This window comes from Embiotoca jacksoni, unplaced genomic scaffold, assembly GCF_022577435.1.
Source record: "Embiotoca jacksoni isolate LCO1_2020_lvr unplaced genomic scaffold, fEmbJac1.0.p SCAF_31, whole genome shotgun sequence".
Lineage (NCBI taxonomy): Eukaryota > Metazoa > Chordata > Actinopteri > Embiotocidae > Embiotoca > Embiotoca jacksoni.
Genome location: NW_027185383.1, coordinates 5,419,556 through 5,437,361, shown reverse-complemented (window position 1 = coordinate 5,437,361; position 17,806 = coordinate 5,419,556). Strand labels below are relative to the sequence as shown.

The window sequence follows — 17,806 nt, the reverse complement described above, 5'->3', positions numbered from 1 at the left end:
TGGCCACTGAGCTAACTCCACACACAGGAGCCACTGAGCAACACAGCTTTCATGTTTGCAGCCAAGGCCGTCGCCTCAAACACTGTCCTAGAGGGTGACAACTAAACTGGGAGTAAAAAGTTGGACAGAAATGCTTCCCCACACACACACACACACACACACACACACACACACACACACACATATATATATATATATATATATGAGTCATGTGTATTTTAAACAAGTTGTTTCTTGTGCTGGGGAAGCCATGGGTGCCTCAGGTGGGCTACACTACTTCTTAGGGCTCCAAGAATAAAAAAAAAACAAAAAAACATTATATTTCCTCCCACCTCTTTCTTTCCCCCCACCCTGTCTGCTGTAACACTTCTCCTCAGCTGTCCACTAAAGCTCAGTTCAGCTTCACACTGGCCTTGAGTGATTGTTCAAATTGCGTGCATTATGGGTAATGGTGAATCTGTAAAGCTCAACATGGGTGAAACATTTAATGTTATAGAGGTTTTTGTTACCTGTCCTCCTCCCCGTCGACAGGTATGTGGATTCCAAATAGGCTGTTGACAGTCGGAGTGGTGAGCTGCAGGCTCTCAGGCATGAGCGGCTTCACCGGTTCCTTCCCGGAGATGACGTGAGACTGTGCGTTGATGAGTCCTTCCAACTTCCTTCCCCCGCCACCCTCCACCAGTCCAAACCCGACCAATGGGAGGCCCTGCGCCCCCAAAGCCGCTGGAGTCTTGCTGTGGGGTATCTGACCTGGAGGCAAACTGGAGGTTGTCACATTTGGCATGGCTGCACTGGAGGCACTGGGCACGGCAGTGGGCCCGGCGCCGGGCACACTGGAGCTCGCTGGGATGGCAGGCACATTTTGAACACCGGAGGATGTCAGGTGGCCTTGCGGCTGTGGATGTCCGCCGGCGGCATACTGACTCACAGTCTGCTGCAGAGCGGATCCACCAACCAACATGGAGCCTCCGCCGCCTCCCATCCCCACAGTCTGCTGCTGCAAAACGGTCGGAGCTGGTTGACCAGCAGGTACAGATCCCCCTCCTGCTGCGGCAACATCCCCGACCTGACTTGGCACCGGAGCCCCTCCGGAGGCTGAAAGCATTACCGAGGCGGGCACTTGTCCGACGGGCTGCGGCACTGCGGGGAGGCCGGACACCGGGAGCGACTGGCCAGTGGCGAGGCCCGGCGGCATGGAAGCGAGCTGCTGCTGCTGCTGATAGTACTCAGTCTGGTTCTGCATCAGTCCAGAGGACTGGGTGGTCAGGTGGTGGCCGACGGGAACCTGTTGCTGCTGCTGCTGGGGAGGGTAACCAACGGGCTGTGCTGGGGGAGGCATGATGGGGGACTTCTGGATGTGGACAGCAGACTGAGGCAGGCCGTTCTGTCCAACGGGCAGGACGTTCTGGGCAGCGGGAGGCTGGAGGACTCCCGCCGCGGGCTGAGCTGGGACCGCTGCAGGGTTGACGATGGAGAAGGTGGCCGACCCGCTGACACCCTGCTGCCGGGCGCTGTAGTTTTGATGGTGGATTATTTGTTGCTGCTGCTGTGCTAGTGTCTCCACCGAATGCATGCGAGCCGAAGAGACAGAGGTGTCTGCCGTGGAGCCCGTCCCCTGACCCGAGTGCGTTGCCGTGGCAACCACAGATCCTCCCGTGAGCCCGAGCCCACTGTCTCTGTCTGCAGCGGGGTCCTGCGTCGCACCGGCATGTCTTATGCTATCTACAGTCCTACTAACAACAGAGCCCTCCGAGTCTTTCTCGTAAAACTCCGTACAAGTCCACCGGCCTCTTCGAAAGGGCTCTCCAGTACCGTGGTCGAGTTTAATGACCCTGAACCGTGAAGTGCAACTCACCGTGGAGGTGTGAGGAGGGGGAGCCGAACCGGACACCGCAGCAGTAGTCTGGGACGTGTTTGCGGACACGCCGGGGGTTGCCCCAGGTTGAGCGATCAGGGGTAGTAAACCGGCTGCAGCGCCGATCCCCGCCGGCTGCTGGCCACCTTGAGTTGAGCCCGACACTCCCACTTTCCAAAACTCCCCAATGGGATTGCTCGACAGCGCAGACAGCTGACTGGCTTGAGGTGCGTTTGGCGGCGCCATAAAAAAGCCTGCCTCCGGCTCTCCGACGTTATTCAGGGCTTCTTCGGACGAACTTCTGTCGCACGCCGGCTCGTACTCGGCCCGTGACGCGTCCTCAGTCCGGGACTCGTCCGGGTCGTCCAGGCTCTCCGTGTCGTCGGCGGCACCGATAGCCGCCACCTGGGCCTGAGTCACACTGGTGATCTGAAAGCAGCTCTTTTTCTTGGCCGGCATTTTCGACATCGTCGACAAGCCTGATTCCCGGTCCCGTACGGCGATGTGTATCCTCGGTGAAATAGGGGACGAGCCGTTCCCAGATTAGATCATATTAAACAGCGGGCTCGCAGCTAGTTTTCTCAGCCTATATAACCGGGAAATCAAGATGAATCTGCGCCATCCTCTTCCTCCCTCGGTCTCCTGTTGCGTTTCATGAGCCCCCCCCCACCCACCCCCCCAAAAAAAAAAAAATAAAAAAAAAAAATAAAAAAAAACCCGCAAACGCCGCACTTCGCTTCGTCTCGTCCAGCAAATCCGGCTTCGGACGACCGATACGAGGCGGCGTGCGCGGTGGTCGATCCGGAGGCTCGGGTCGGCGTCCGCACCGGCCCGCTAATGTCCCGGTCGTCCGGTTGCCGAACGGCCGTTGTCGCGGAGTGTGTTGCCCGGCTGCAGGGAGCTACTTCAGGCTGAGGAGGGCCCGCAGCCCTCCACTCACCGAGCTAGCTGACGATTCAAGCCAACTGGCCGCCGCCGCCTCACACTCCCCCTGCGTCGGAACAAGTACGAGACATCTTCCCGAAAGCGGCCCCGCGTCGCCTCTCCACTTCTTCACGGGCTTTCAAAGTCATCCGTCGGCGACACTTCCTTTGCGGTAAGCTTCACCGCGGCAGAGAGAGAGAGAGAGAGACACCAAGACGCTCTTGAATTTCACGCCGAGAGCAAACGAGAAGCCAAACAGCGCCCACGGTACAGTTACCTCCCTCACTCACTCAGTCACTCTTGACAAGATGGCTATGTTGTGTGCAGCCGCGCTGCATCGTGGGTAGGTAAGTGCGCGCAAGGGGTGTTTACGTACCAGGCGTTTGAGAATCCCCCCCTCCCTCCTTCCCTCCCCTCCCCGATGCTGCCTTCACGGCGCCGTCGGAAAAAAAAAATAATGATTACGATCTGTGCACAAAGCGATCCCAGTGAACAATCTGTCCTTTGACGTCTATTATACATAGTTGTGTTGCTGAAAACCTCAATGTAGTTTTTGCACATGCTGATAATTTTAGTCTGAAATCACATGACTGAAAGTGTGTAGTGTAGTTCCCCGGGGCCACAAAGAAGAGACGGTTGTGAATAGTGCTCACACAAAAAGTTGATAAACTTATTAGTCGAGCCGCAGTGTTCATATTTTCTGCCTTTTTTTTTTTTAAGTTCTATTTGTCATAAAATAGCTTTGGGATTTTAACTATAGCTTTGAGAGCTTAAGCGAATTACACCTTGGATTCTGGGAAATTGTGACGGGCATTTATCTCACTATTATCACACTATTACCCGACAGACTTTGATAAATATCTTAATGTAAAACATATCAAAACACAGGCGGATGGATTGATAATGTTCTCCCAATAATCAGTGCAACACTCTCTCCATGCTGCAATATAGAGCTGCGCTGATTAGTCGATTAGTTTATTGACAGAACATATATCTCCAATGATTTTGATACTCTAATAATTGTTTTGAGTCATTTTTAATGCAACAAATGCTTTAAAAAGTCTATGATCTCAGGTTTAAATCTGCATATTTCCTTGTTCCTTTGGTCCTCCATGATAATAAACTGAATATCTTTTGGTTGTGGACTGTTGCTCAGACAAAACAATACCTTTTTGGATTTGGAAAACATTGGTCGATATATTTGACCATTTTCTGACATTTTAAAGGCCAAACATTGAACTGCTTATTTGAGAAAACGAAAGGCAGATTAATCAATAATGAAAACAAAGGTCTCCTGGATGAGCCAATATTCAGGCTAATGTGTGATAATTGGATTTAACACATTCATTTACAAATCAGCACCACAAACACAAATTTAGAACAAACCACAAAATAGAGCAGCTATCAGAATAACACTATCACATCTTTTATTGAACTGAGATATTTTGTATTTTTCAGTGACCTAACTATTCCGAAAAAAAAAATAATCCAGTCAATCTGTACTGGAAGGCGCCTGAAGGCATCAGCTCTCTCTCTCCACCCTCTACATGTATTTTATATGCTGCAGAGTTACACAGTCTGTTTCTACACTGGTAATACCAGAACACTTCTAAAGGATAAATCTGCTGTGTGAGTTGCACAGATACCTCATAAAAACTGATTCACAAGATCTCACAGTTCTTGTTTCGTGTGGGTGCTTTGTTTGAAATTCTTCATGAACACTACCTCTGCATTTTTATGGAGGCCGTATAATGGATGATCGGGATGTCACTACCAAGGAATTTAACCCTTGGTAGTGGGATAGGTTGTCTTTTAGCTTGCTATTCACATACTGCACTTTATTATGCACATAACCCTGCAGGGAAAGTTGGTTTATAATTATTGATAGTTCTTCTTTTCTTTTTTTTTTTTTTAAAGGTTCAATTTGTTGATACAAACCTATTATTTATGCAACAGCACAGACGTCACCTTCAACACAAGTTACAATGACCTTTACAGGTAATTCTCTCAGTCTTTTCTCTCATTTTTTGACCTTATGGCACAAAGTACAGCGTGCTATAATTTCTTGAGATGAACATAATACCCACTGGTTAGGTTCAATGTATGTCACAGAAATACGAGTTGTGAGGGAATTTACCAACACCTAAGGAGCTGCATTATATCTGTAAGTCGAAAATAATTAACCTTTTTTTGTGTAAAAAATCAAAAGGACAATTTAGGTCTAGTTACAATGTGACTGATTAGAAAGTAGGCTATGAGTAAATCTGCATGATTCTTTTTTTCTATCGTAAACTATTAACAATCAACCACAAAGGTTCCAGTTTCACTTTTGTGCTTTTATCTCAGAGATAAATGAAGAAAATATATCTAAATAAAGAATCAAAGAGCCAAATAACTGTCTTAAGACCTGTTTTTTTACACTTCTACCCCTGAGGAAAAAACTGTACATTGGCTCAGTCAAGAGTACAGTACTCTCAAACCATAGCGAACACTGCCCCGGGTGGCCAAGGAAGGACATTTAATTTCCGATAGGGCACATGCTTCACTTTCCTTTTTTTGGTTATTTTGAATAAACCTTGAAACCTACACCATCTAAGTTGGCTTACATTTCTCAGTGACTTTGTTTTATGGCAATTATCTGGCGGCACATGCCAATTCAAACATGCTGGTCTGTGATTGATGATTACATGTGAAGAAAGAGACAGAAACAAAAAATAGTTCACCTATCAAACATGTTCAGAAGGTACTACACTGCAATTGAGAAATATCACGGTGCATTTTACATTAATACATAAACTCACATCACATGTTATTGTCAGTCTTTGGCTGGATCTGAATGTTTCTAATCTGTTTTTTGATTGACATTTATTCTCTTTTTCTCTGTGCTTCCAATTTTATGAAGGCCTATTTCTAATCCATAAATCATTCAAGTGAAACAATAAAAGCTGTATTGTTTGTATATATATGTATATACAAAGTATAGCTTTACATTTTGTCTAATTCAATTATTTGCATTGATGTTTTGATTGAAATGACAGATGGGAACACACTGGGAAAGCTTGAACCCTAAAACAAAAATGGCCTTAATTTAATTATATTAAATATAATTAATGAATATTTTGTTTCCTATTTCAATTATTTTCACATAAACCTAGCTTCACACACCCATCTGGCAGACTAGCTTCTGGTATTACTGAGATTTTTTTTCTACTAATAATTATTATCTGGTCAAATCAATTTGACCTTTGTTGGACGTAGCAAATCATCTGCTAAAAGGTAAAGTGACTCTATAATCTTAGCCACCTGATCTCTTCAGCTCCACCAAAATAATGCTTTGATTTGACTGAATTTATAATTCATTGAACATTTCTGGTTGTATTCAATAACTTTACCAAGGAGAGTCACACACAGATAACAGAGTTTTGGGCTTAATGTTTATTAGGTTCTGCTTGCAGGATACCTCACTGAGTCGAAGCATAATGGCAGCTCTACATCTAATAGCAGAATCTCTTGGCCGGGGATTATAATTAAATTACCATTTGTTGTTTTTTTTTTATCACTTAATCTGATCTGAATTCAAGATGATCCAACCATTTCTCTTTTTCAGTAGCAGGAGCGGTCCTACATGTTGCTGCTGCAAATCTAACAAGAACTAACACAGGTTCATCCCCAGTTTTGACAAAATGCGCCAATAATGCAATTTTCTCTTAAAATATGACCCTGCTTTTTCACAACTTTATCAAAAACCCAAATCTTTTGATGTTTGTGTCAAATAGACCCCCCCTCCCCCCCCAAAAGTGTATTTTCTTTAAAAGAAGTGCAGAAAAACGAGCTCATATCATTTCCATTAGTGGATTATCAGTCAGGAAAGTTCATACAGATCTAAGATAATAAAACAACGTTAAATATGTTGTTTGGGCTTGTCTCCAGGGCCCCAAGCATAACACTGGTCTTATAGTGGATGAAATATGACTTCCTTCTCGTGTATCTCTGTATTTCTGGCCATTAACGAGGCTCTTCCAAGCGACCTACCACCAAATAAACACACATTTATTTTTTTTGGGGGGGGGGGTTTATAATCGTGGGAAAATAATTCTGATATCCGCCAAACAAGGAATACAGTTTTCTGAACGCAAGCACTGTGGGGTTAAAGCTGCACCGTGCAATGTGGCAGCCCTTTTTTTTTTTTTTTTTGTGTGTGTGTGTTTCGTCTTAAATCCTTCCGGCATTTAAAACAACGTCGAGAGAATGAATGACTAAAAAAAAAGAAAAAAAAAAAGGACTTTGAATCGGTAAATGTCCATCCGCCTTTTAAATGCCCGTCGACGGCATTCCTTCAGACGCGACTCTCCGCTGAGCTGATAAGTCCCTCTTCATTCAGCCGCCATGCTGCCATAAAAGCGCCGGGCGGAGGGGGGCGGGGCGGGGGAAGGAGGAGGGAGGAGCGCTCACGGTGCGGAGTGATCTGATCTCCGGACTACACCCAGCCGCCGCCTCACTGCCCCGGCTCCCTCTCCCTCTCTCTGCCGCCCCAGTTGGTCACCGTCGGACTGCGGGTTAACATCGGAGACTCCAAACATTTTCTTTTTCGGCTGTAGCTCCTTCTTCTTCCGTCTTTGGCCGTCTCTTTGTTTGGAGACCTCACTCCCAGCGCTGCAGGGTCCTTTTTCTTTTCTTTTTAAATTTTTTTTTTTTTTTTTAAAGTATATATATATATATATTTATATATATATATATAATAACAACAACACACACACACACACCATCAAAATTCTTGAAAATGTCTTGGCAAAGCTACGTGGAAAACCTGATGGCCGACGGCAGCTGTCAGGATAGCGCCATTGTTGGGTACATGGACTCCAAATACGTTTGGGCAGCACACGCCGGCGGGACGTTCAACAATATCACGGTAAGAAGAAGTGAAAAGGAGGTAAACGGAGCGACGGTAACGGCGTTGTTGTGAGTCCTCACCACGCAGACTCTCCACACCGAGCGGCGCTAAAACAAAACCAAAAAAAAACCGTTACTTCGTCTAAACGACGCGCGAGCGAACGGGACTCGCTCGCCTCCGTTTTATGTCGGTGGCCTGTGTCGGCTAACGTCGGCTAACGTCGGCTAGTTCCTGCTAGCGGGAGCGTCGCGGGATTAGACCGCGTGCGGACCGGATAAGGCTTCGCTTATCGTGGCTCGCACGCGCCGCGCAAAGATTTATTCGCGGGTGTAGCGTGCAAGTAAATCAAGAAATCTCGAAGCAGTGCTAAAAAAAACAAAAAAAAAACAACGTGTGTTAATATTAAAAAATAAAATAAAAAAAACGAGCCTTTAAAATGAGCTCGCGTGCTTTTTGTGTGCGCGAGGCTGCTTTGATTAGCTCGCGTTAAGCTGCTGCTGCTTTACCGGCTACCTGCGGTTCAAACGGCGAGGTGAGCCCGCGGGAAACCCGCGTTATTATCCGAGTCCGAAATCTACCAGCACATTCATACATGAGCATTTCTTTTATTGGATTGACTTATTTTTTAAATTTTTGTATTCATTGTGAAGGATGGCGCGAGAGCTAGTCCGGCGCACTTCTGCTAGTCACTGCAGGCAAAAAGGTTGCACGCTTTGATTATGGCTTCGGTTTGGGGATGAGGGTGGATGAGGGTGTGTGAGGGTCCAGAAATTGTGGGACTAATGTCCGTAGACTTTCAGGTTTCTTTGCACAGACGACCTCCTCTCTATCCTTTTTAAAATAAATAGCCAGAAGAGCAGTTTATCTGAAATAGGGTTGCAACTAATAATCATTTTCTTCATCGATTAACTAATGTGCCCATTCTTTTTTTTTTATTTTATTTTTTTTATTCCCAATTAAGCTCACACTAAAATAATAGCAAAAAAAAAAAACATAGTCATGTATGTGGTGTTTTTAAAAGAGCTCGTTTTGTTTGACCAATTATAAACCGATCATAACCGGTTTACTGTCATCGATGACAAACAAAGGCAGCAAACCTTCATGTTTTAGAAGCTGAAAGCAGCAGATATTTGTAGTTGTTGCTTGATAATTCATTGAAATGAGGGATTTGAAGTAATTGTCGCTGGTAAATTTGACCCAAAAAGTCTCTCGGGTTGTAGACGGAGATATATAATGTGATGTGAAAGCAGATATCATCTTAGCTTGAATATAGTGATAGCAGAAAATGATTGTCTTTTCTGGGTTTAAAAGGCTTAATTGCAGTTAAGTGATGTCATTTTCTGAACTCGTCACCAGACTGATTTAGCTGTTCTATTATATCCACATTACTGATGATTATTTATAAGAAATTTCACTGTGTGAATATATTGGGGAAAGTGCCGATAGTCATCCCCTCAACATCGTTACAATACCGACACCAAGGTGTTTTCTCCAAAAATATTGACATTATTAGATTTTGTTCATGTCGCCTAACCCTTGCTGTAGCTGGAAATGTAAAAATATAACTGAGGAAATGAGCAAGCACTTCTTGGATCTGACAGCACTGTAACAGAAAACGGGTGCTCCTGATGCATGAGTAAGCAGTGGTCACAAGAAAGGAAATGAATTCCCAAAAGTCGAGGCAGACTGTATTGTTATTGTACAGTGTTTAAAGCATCCATTATCATGGCTTCCTTGTGTAGACACATGTTCTTTCTTCCTGACAAAAGTATGATTTATGTATTTAATTCGTAGTTTAAATGATGCAATCATATTGAGATAGTCGTTTAACTTGAAGCATATTTGATCCGTCCGTGTGATCTGACAAGGTTGCCTCCATCCTGTGGCTTGATGTGTTGTTTTTTTTCAGTCTCAGGAAATAGATGTCCTCATCGGAAAGGACAGGGAGACCTTTTACACCAACGGTCTCACTTTGGGCTCAAAGAAGTGTTCAGTCCTCAGAGACAGCTTCAGCAATGACGGGGACTGGACAATGGACATCAGGACAAAGAGCCAAGGAGGAGAACCGACATACAATGTCTCTTTGGGAAGAGCTGAAAAAGGTAAAAGTCTAGTGTCAAAACGGTTTCCTTCACTGCAACCATGAACCGTGCCTGCACTGGTAAAGACACCGTATTGTTTAACATCATGAAAACATTATATGGGCACGAGAGCTACCACAAGGAAGTGCAGACCTGAATATATCGGGCTTATTCACTTGTAACATGAGATCAGTGACCCACACATGACCAAGAGCTCACAAGTGTATCTGCAATACACGTTTGTTGTTGCCACAAGAGTTCCAACTTGTGGTTGCTTTCAAAATCCATTTATTTACTCGATAATTGTTTCAAAAATGGTAAAAGATGGCTGCCACAATTCCTTAGAGCTCGACTACAAATAACCTTTTTAAAGTTGCCAGCAGATCAGTGAAGGTGCTAATATATACTGGCCTTACGATTCGCCTGCCAACATCAGCGCAATTTACAGATGTCCCCTAAAGGTTTTGTATGCAGACATTTGGTAGACACTACAATTTACAGATGTTCCCTAAATGCCTCACGCAGGCTATGGGTAGATACCAGCTGGAAAAGCCTCTAGTTCCCACTCAGTGTAGCGACAGGTGAGTTGTAAAATGATTTAAGCCTCATTTCTTTCTTTTTTAAATTAATCAAGTGGTTTTTTTTGTTTTGTTTTTTAAATCTACCTGAGTGGGTCCTTATTTATCTCCGTGGGCTGCCTGAGTAAAGGCCATATATGCGAGACACTGGGCTATAATTTAGTGCCATTATGTTCTGTCACTGCATCAATATAGACTCTTCCATGTCTGCAAAGCATCTTAGTATGGAGAAGTTTCCACCCCTGCACAGGCCAAGACATATTTAAAAATGAAAAAAAAAAATTTACTTTAGTGTGAGGCAATGAAAAGCAGCAAATCCTCATGTTTGAGAAGCTGAAACGTGCAAATATTCAGAAAACAAATACACCTAAAACACAAAAAATATTTTTCAAATGATTGCAGATGAGCACAAAATCACATTTAGTCGCAATAAGAGATAAACTATTTTGGATAATGACTAAAGCCATTATTTAAACTTTTGATTTTCTAATAAAAAGTATGAATATTTGCTGGTTTCAGCTTCTTGTATGCAATAATTTGACCTGCAGGTATGCTATAAAAAAAACAAACAGCTTTGGTAAACCTCCTAAACATAATGTGACGCTTTCAGGCAGGTCTCATGCATGCAGACTCAAGTTAAAATATTACACGCACTTATTACATAGTGTCTCACCATTGTCATGTAAGCCAAGATTTGCCTCCTGCTGTCGGTTTGTCTTTATGGGCCTCAGTGTGACATTATTTCACCGTTTCTCACGCAAAGAATTTGTTGAGGTCTGACACCCAAGATGATCTAATTGGCCACAGTGTCGTATTGTCCAAATCAATAGCCAACAAAGCTTTCCAATACTTTTTTTTTTAAACTTAAGTATGCTGCTAAATGTGAGAAACATTGATTGCAATAAAACCCAACTCTTATTTTCCTTCAAAATATTTCTATTTCTACACTGTCCTGTTTCCTCATGCTGCTGCTCTTCATGTTGTACTTTGCACAAGTAGTCAAAAGGGCATAAATGAAGTGTTGCACATACTTGATTTGTACCAACAGGTGCATTGAGATTTGAGTCTTAATTAGTCTTTGTCTTTTACGGCCATGTCTTGATTTCGCAGAATGAGCCGGTCTCTGCTTGTATTCTATAACGACAACAACAAAATGTCTTTGCTTGGCTAATTAGTGTTAATTAGCAGAAGCTGTCTGGACTTATTGAGTGCACTGATCTTTGAGTAGCTTATTGTTACATTACAAAAAACACTGATATTCAAATGTGCAATGGTAGAGCAGGGCTATGTGGGAAATCATTCACTTGTTCCCTATTTAACAAGCACAAGTCAGCAATTCATTTGGAAGTTTCGGACACTGAATTTGACTGTTTAAACCCGAGGTGCAGTGTCTCAGGAAATGTATGGACACCACATTGTGTCAATTGGCTAACAGCTAGCCCCGTGTTGTACTCTGAATATCCCTAAACCACACATTACATACTTGCACTGGCTTCCTTTACCACTTTTCTTAACTCTCTTTTTCTATCTCTTTTCTTTCAGTTATGGTTCTTGTAATGGGCAAAGAAGGGGTCCATGGAGGTGGCTTGAATAAGAAGGCTTACTCAATGGCAAAACACTTGAGGGATTCAGGGTTTTAATGTTTTCAAGCTCACTTAGATCAAATTTGAGGGACAAGAAGAAGAGAAAAGAAATATTGCTGTTAAGATTTCTCCTGCAAGCAGTTCAAATGTCTCGGAAACTTTTAATAGCAATGAAGAGTGGTAAGATACTGTGTCACCTATGTTCCACCCTGTAGGGGGGAGACTCTTCAATTTGGTTAATTTCTCTTTTTTTCCTTGTGTGCTCCAGCATTGGTTTTAGTCATGGGAAAGGAGGCGGTCCATGGTGGAAATCTTAACAAGAAAGCACATGCAATGGCTGACTACCTGAGGAAGGCTGGATATTAAGCAACCTCTCCACCCATTCATCAACTTAGCAGCTCACTTCTCACTCACCGTATTGGTATGACACTACTTCAGGATTAGGTGGCATACAATGTTCTTTCTACCCAGTGTACTTTTATACACAGCCTTTTGTTTGCTTAACTCCCCTCCCCACCCTGTTTTTTTGTTTTTGTTTTTGAATCCCCCCCACTTTAACATTGTACTTATGTTTTTGGCACTACAGTAATGGCATGTTCATTGAAATGTTTATTAACCAAAAGTGTGCAAAAAAAAAAAAAAAAAGATCGCAAAGTGTAATAAAAGTGTTGAACAAATTTGGACTCACCTTGTATACCATTCACTTAGTATCTGGCTAGTATTCCAAGAGGGAGTACACATGTAGTGGTGGTGACAGTTGCATAGTTCTGCTTTTTTGAGCATTACTAAAAGAAGCTGGGTTCATTTTCTTTCTTTTTTCTTTTTTTTTTTTTTTAATCAGCATGTGGGCATTTTTAAAAGTTGCATGCATACCCTTTTTGGCATTCAGACCCCCCTTCCTGTTCAAGCTCAATATTCCAGCCAAAACCATCTTCTCATCTGCCTCCATCATCACATCTTCAAGCCTCCATTTAAAGAAACGACGAACTTCCTCTGACAAAGTCCTGTATGTGTGTACCGATTTTTCGCCACCCTCAAGCAGAACTTCTTTTACCCTCCATCACATGCTTTTGCTGTTGTACCTGAATGTGGTCTTAAAAACTTAATGGCGTGGTGTTGGGCTATTGTGTGAGTGTAGTGTAAGGTCAGCATTACCGAGATTGTCATCGAACTTCACCACATCTTGGGAGTCTCGGCGGACATTCCACCTCTGTAACAGCTGAGTCAGTCATCTCCTGCTACCTGTAAATTTTGCTGTAAATCACTAGACACTCATGAGATTATGCCCCCTACCCCCCCACCCCCCGGCCCATCCCCCCCATCCATCCAGCCCATCCTTTGGACCAATTGTCAATGAGAGGATCATCGGAATTCCTTCAGCCTGTTCGGATGGATGATTGTTGGCATCACCTGTTGACTGTAAATCATCAAGATGACTTCAGATGACTGTAAAACATGTAACTGCTTCTTTAGACTTCAACACTAAACTTTTCATCACTAATTGATTTGTTGCTAACTTCATGTTCATTAACCAATGAAATGGCAATGTAATTTTACTACAGTATGAATGCATTTTGACTGTAAACCGAGGCTGTTGCGCTCCAACACCTGGGAATTATTTGCCTTGTGCTTTAGTCATCAAAGGTGTATTCACAAATTGTCATAGTATGGTACTTAGAAGTATATTTAAAAGAAAAAAAAAAATGACGCTGTATACACTAAACATTGAAAATGGTGTTGGTTGGAATAAGAACATTTGTAAGTTGTCTTGTGAAAATTTTCTGAGAATAACTATTCTGTGCCATAAAATTGATATCTGATCTGTTGCTACTATAAGTTGGATTTTTAACTGCTGCGTCAGCAGCTTTTAATGGCACTTTCCTAAGGGATATTTTGGCATCAGTAATCTCCAGACTTTGTGGAATATGTACAGAATTAAACAACAGAAAAATGAGTTTGCAATATTTTGTCTTTTTTTTCTTCTTCTTTTTTTTGGAGTTGGAAATTCGCCCTGCCACGAAATCTGCAATTTCAAATGCCATGAATTGATGAGAAATCTTGTTTACAGACAGATCAAATAAAAGTTATTCCAACCAGAGGTAAAGCCAATATGTCCTGTCTTGCCTTTTGACTACAAATTTGTACATGAATGGATTCAAGAGAAATTACTTTGATGAGAATATACTCCATTAGGTTAAAACAATTCTGTTTAGTTAAACATAATTTATTGTGAACATGGAATCTTTTTTAAAGTTAAAAAGCATAATAAAGGACAAAACGTTAACTTTCTGGTTTTGATGTCAGAGAAGAAACAAACCTTTAACAATATATGTTTAAAAAAAAAAAAAAAATCCAATACTAATCAAATATCTGAATTTCCAGTGAGATCTTCCCAAACTAAAGGAAAGAGTGGCTACTTAGCATATGTTTGTTAGAACTGGCCCATCAATGTGCTGCTAGCTGTTCAAACATTTAAACTCATAAATGACTCAAGAGTACATCCCCAGTATGGCACATACATTTCGTACTCAGATAGGCTTGAAAAAAAAAAAAGCCATGGTCACCATAACACATACTCACCAATGTTTGATTTATTATTGCTGTGGGTTTTTATTTTTAAGGCATGTCTCCTAGTTGTTCAGCATGTAGAAAAAAAAAAAAATCACTTGTCTTATTGGCACACACAAAGCTATAAAGGTGGGCTTAGCAAATTCAAATCATATGACTAAAAGTCTAAAAACAAGTAATTAAGAAAGTTGACAAGACTTAACAAAAAGGCGTTAAAATAATTGTTTTAACAGAAGCGTATCTGGACAGCCATTTGAGTACAACTGATTACTTCTCAAGCTGTAAGTAGGAGGTTTTCTGGCCCTTGAATTAAAGCCCTCCCCCATTGGCCCCTCCCCTTCAGACAGCACCTGCTGTGGTCAGGTGTTTGATCAGTCATAATTAGGACCAGCTTTAGGAAACAGGTTTAGACCTATATCTGCTAAGAGGAGTGTTTAGCTTTTTTTTGGCACACTGCTGAGGCAATCGGTCTGTGTGCAGTATTTTTCTTTTTTCTGATGGCGTGTAGAGAGCAGGGGCAATACGATTTTACACTGTTTAGTACTTTTTGTGTTTGCTACTTCATGTTGCCATTGCACAGAACTGACGAGGCTTAAGGCACTGGATGAATCAAGAGGAACCTTGATGCTAAGACAAAGTCAACCTACAGGAAGTCATCGGCACAATGGAAGACTCTTGATTGGACAAAACTCACTGCAAGGTGCTAAACTCAATAAAACCAAGGCCACAAGGAACATCATGGATGATGAAACGGATTACCAAGCAGACATGGGTATGTAAATTGAAATTGTGAGTTAATCATAACTTTTACCGCTATCAAACCATAGCGTTAGGTCCCATTCATATGTCGTACATTCATCTGCCCTCAAAAGCTTGCGATTGAATCTTTGTGGATTCTCCTTGAAGTACAGTTTGATATATTAGACCTGTTAGAACTAATGTAAAACTTTATTTTTGAAAGATTGGGGGGATAACAAGCAACCTATCGGACAGGGTAATGGGCCAAAGCCAGACAGCGCAGCAGTAGAGCGACTCCTTAAAATGGAACCAAAGGTTGAATGTACAGGAGACTCGATGAAGTTTCAAGTTCAAGATACTGCGACTACCCCCGGATCTCTCTTCTTCGTGGACAGGGGTATGTTTCCAGTCTCCAATATAGAGTCATGTATTTACCATCCATTTATGCATAATACTTGAAATATGTGCTGAGTAGTTTCATGTAAATATTTCCCCAGGAAGTCACTTGTCTCCCCTGCCTCTGTCCAAGTTACCACAAAGCTGTGGTTACAGCATCAGGTCAACACGAAGTGATTTGGTCGTAGTCGCACCTTACGATGGTTGCTTTGTCGCTCTTGAGGTAGGGCACCTTGTTTTGAAAGAAGTGCACTTTTGAACCAAGGACACACTTGTAACATTTTTCTTGCTGGCTTCAGGATGACAGCTATGTTCTTCCATTGCGTTGGTGGGGGTTACCAGTGAGGATGTCATGCCCTTTGATGAAACAGTTGTCACCGAACCCTCCCATGGTCACCTGCCACGCTGACGGCATGGTCGTGAAAACTGAATAGGCCATCTCCGTCTCTAAAATTAAAGTAAATTGTAAGTTTTTGCCCTTTTTCTAAAAATATTTTTTTGTCCTTGTTTTAGTTTAAAATAATCAGCACTATAGGCATAGCATGTTGGATGCACTGCATTATGGACTTTTCTCAAACATAATGAGTGTCAGACAAAGGTGGAATGATCATAAATCATCACATGTAGTTGTGTTGAGTACTTGTTTGTGTACCACTCGCTCCCATCATCAAGTGTCACCTACAGTGCATCTGGAAAATATTCACAGCGCTTCACTTTTTTTTCTCCACATTTTTGTTATGTTACAGCCTTATTTCAAAATGGATTAAATTAGGTTTTTTTTCCTCAACATTCTACACACAATACCCCATAATGATAACGTGAAAAAAGCTTTTTTGAAATTTTTGCAAATCTATAAAAAATAAAAAAAATAAAAAATCACATGTACATAAGTATTCACAGCCTTTGCCATGACACTCAAAATTGAGCTCAGGTGCATCCCATTTCTGCTGATTATCCTTGAGATGTTTCTACAACTTGATTGGAGTCCACCTGGTAAATTCAGTTGATGGGACATGATTTGGAAAGACACACACTGTCTATATAAGGTCCCACAGTTGACAGTGCATGTCAGAGCACAAACCAAGCCATGAAGTCCGAGGAATTGTCTGTAGACCTCCGAGACAGGATTGTATCGAGGCACAGATCTGGGGAAGGGTACAGAAAATGTCTGCAGCATTGAAGGTCCCAATGAGCACAGTGGCCTCCATCATCCGTAAATGGAAGAAGTTTGGAACCACCAGGACTCTTCCACCAGGAACTGAGCGATTGGGGGAGAACAGCTTTAGTCAGGGAGGTGACCAAGAACCCGATGGTCACTCTGACAGAGCTCCAGCGTTGCTCTGTGAAGAGAGGAGAACCTTCCAGAAGGACAACCATCTCTGCAGCACTCCACCAAGCTACATGGTAGAGTGACCAGATGGAAGCCACTCCTCAGTAAAAGGCACATGACAGCCCGCCTGGAGTTTGACAAAAGGCACCTGAAGGACTCTCAGACCATGAGAAACTAAATTCTCTGGTCTGATGAAACAAAGATTGAACTCTTTGGCCTGAATGCCAAGCGTCATGTTTGGAGGAAACCAGGCACCGCTCATCACCTGGCCAATACCATCTCTATGGTGAAGCATGGTGGTGGCAGCATCATGCTGTGGGGATGTTTTTCAGCGGCAGGAACTGGGAGACTAGTCAGGATGGAGGGAAAGATGAATGCAGCGATGTACAGAGACATCCTTGATGAAAACCTTCTCCAGAGCGCTCTGGACCTCAGACTGGGGCGAAGGTTCATCTTCCAACAGGACAATGACCCGAAGCACACAGCCAAGATAACAAAGGAGTGGCTTCGGGACAACTCTTCGGGAAAATGGCTGTGCACCGACGCTCCCCATCCAACCTGATGGAGCTTGAGAGGTCCTGCAAAGAAGAATGGGAGAAACTGCCCAAAAATAGGTGCCATCATAGGTGCATCATACTCAAAAAGACTTGAGGCTGTAATTGCTGCCAAAGGTGCTTCAACAAAGCATTGAGCAAAGGCTGTGAATACTTATGTACATGTTATATTTTCGTTCTTTATTTTTAATAGATTTGCAAAACTTTTAACCAAACTTTTTTCACTTTGTCATTATGGGGTATTGTGTGTAGAATTTTGAGGAAAAAAATGAATTTAATCCATTTTGGATTAAGGCTATAACATAACA

The 17,806-nt window shown here is 42.7% G+C and overlaps 2 protein-coding genes across 3 annotated transcripts; one reads left to right on the top strand and one right to left on the bottom strand.

Annotated features, from left to right (window-relative positions):
- Positions 1–383: 383 nt before the first annotated feature.
- Positions 384–2,514, bottom strand: LOC138207264 (TSC22 domain family protein 2-like). The gene has a single exon (XM_069164372.1). It carries the CDS (start codon positions 2,321–2,323, stop codon positions 506–508), a length of 1,818 nt encoding a protein of 605 aa, XP_069020473.1. The 5' UTR covers positions 2,324–2,514; the 3' UTR covers positions 384–505.
- A 4,770-nt stretch (positions 2,515–7,284) lies between these two features.
- On the top strand, positions 7,285–14,010 carry LOC138207265 (profilin-2-like). 2 transcript variants are annotated; one of them, XM_069164374.1, is made up of 3 exons: positions 7,285–7,688; positions 9,580–9,772; positions 11,872–12,193. In XM_069164374.1, the coding sequence occupies exons 1-3, from the start codon at positions 7,560–7,562 to the stop codon at positions 11,967–11,969; spliced, it is 420 nt and encodes a 139-aa protein (XP_069020475.1). In that variant the 5' UTR covers positions 7,285–7,559; the 3' UTR covers positions 11,970–12,193. The 2 variants fall into 2 exon arrangements, with proteins under 2 accessions (XP_069020475.1, XP_069020474.1); XM_069164373.1 differs by having other exon boundaries at positions 7,288–7,688; positions 12,181–14,010.
- The last annotated feature ends 3,796 nt before the right edge of the window (positions 14,011–17,806 follow it).

Bases quoted from the DNA above. Each gene is read 5' to 3' on its own strand.
- LOC138207265 (XM_069164373.1), top strand. From the start codon at position 7,560: ATGTCTTGGCAAAGCTACGTGGAAAACCTGATGGCCGACGGCAGCTGT. The intron at 7,689-9,579 runs GTAAGAAGAAGT...GTTTTTTTTCAG, and splicing joins GGACGTTCAACAATATCACG to TCTCAGGAAATAGATGTCCT. The intron at 9,773-12,180 runs GTAAAAGTCTAG...TGTGTGCTCCAG, and splicing joins TTTGGGAAGAGCTGAAAAAG to CATTGGTTTTAGTCATGGGA.
- LOC138207264 (XM_069164372.1), bottom strand. From the start codon at position 2,323: ATGTCGAAAATGCCGGCCAAGAAAAAGAGCTGCTTTCAGATCACCAGT.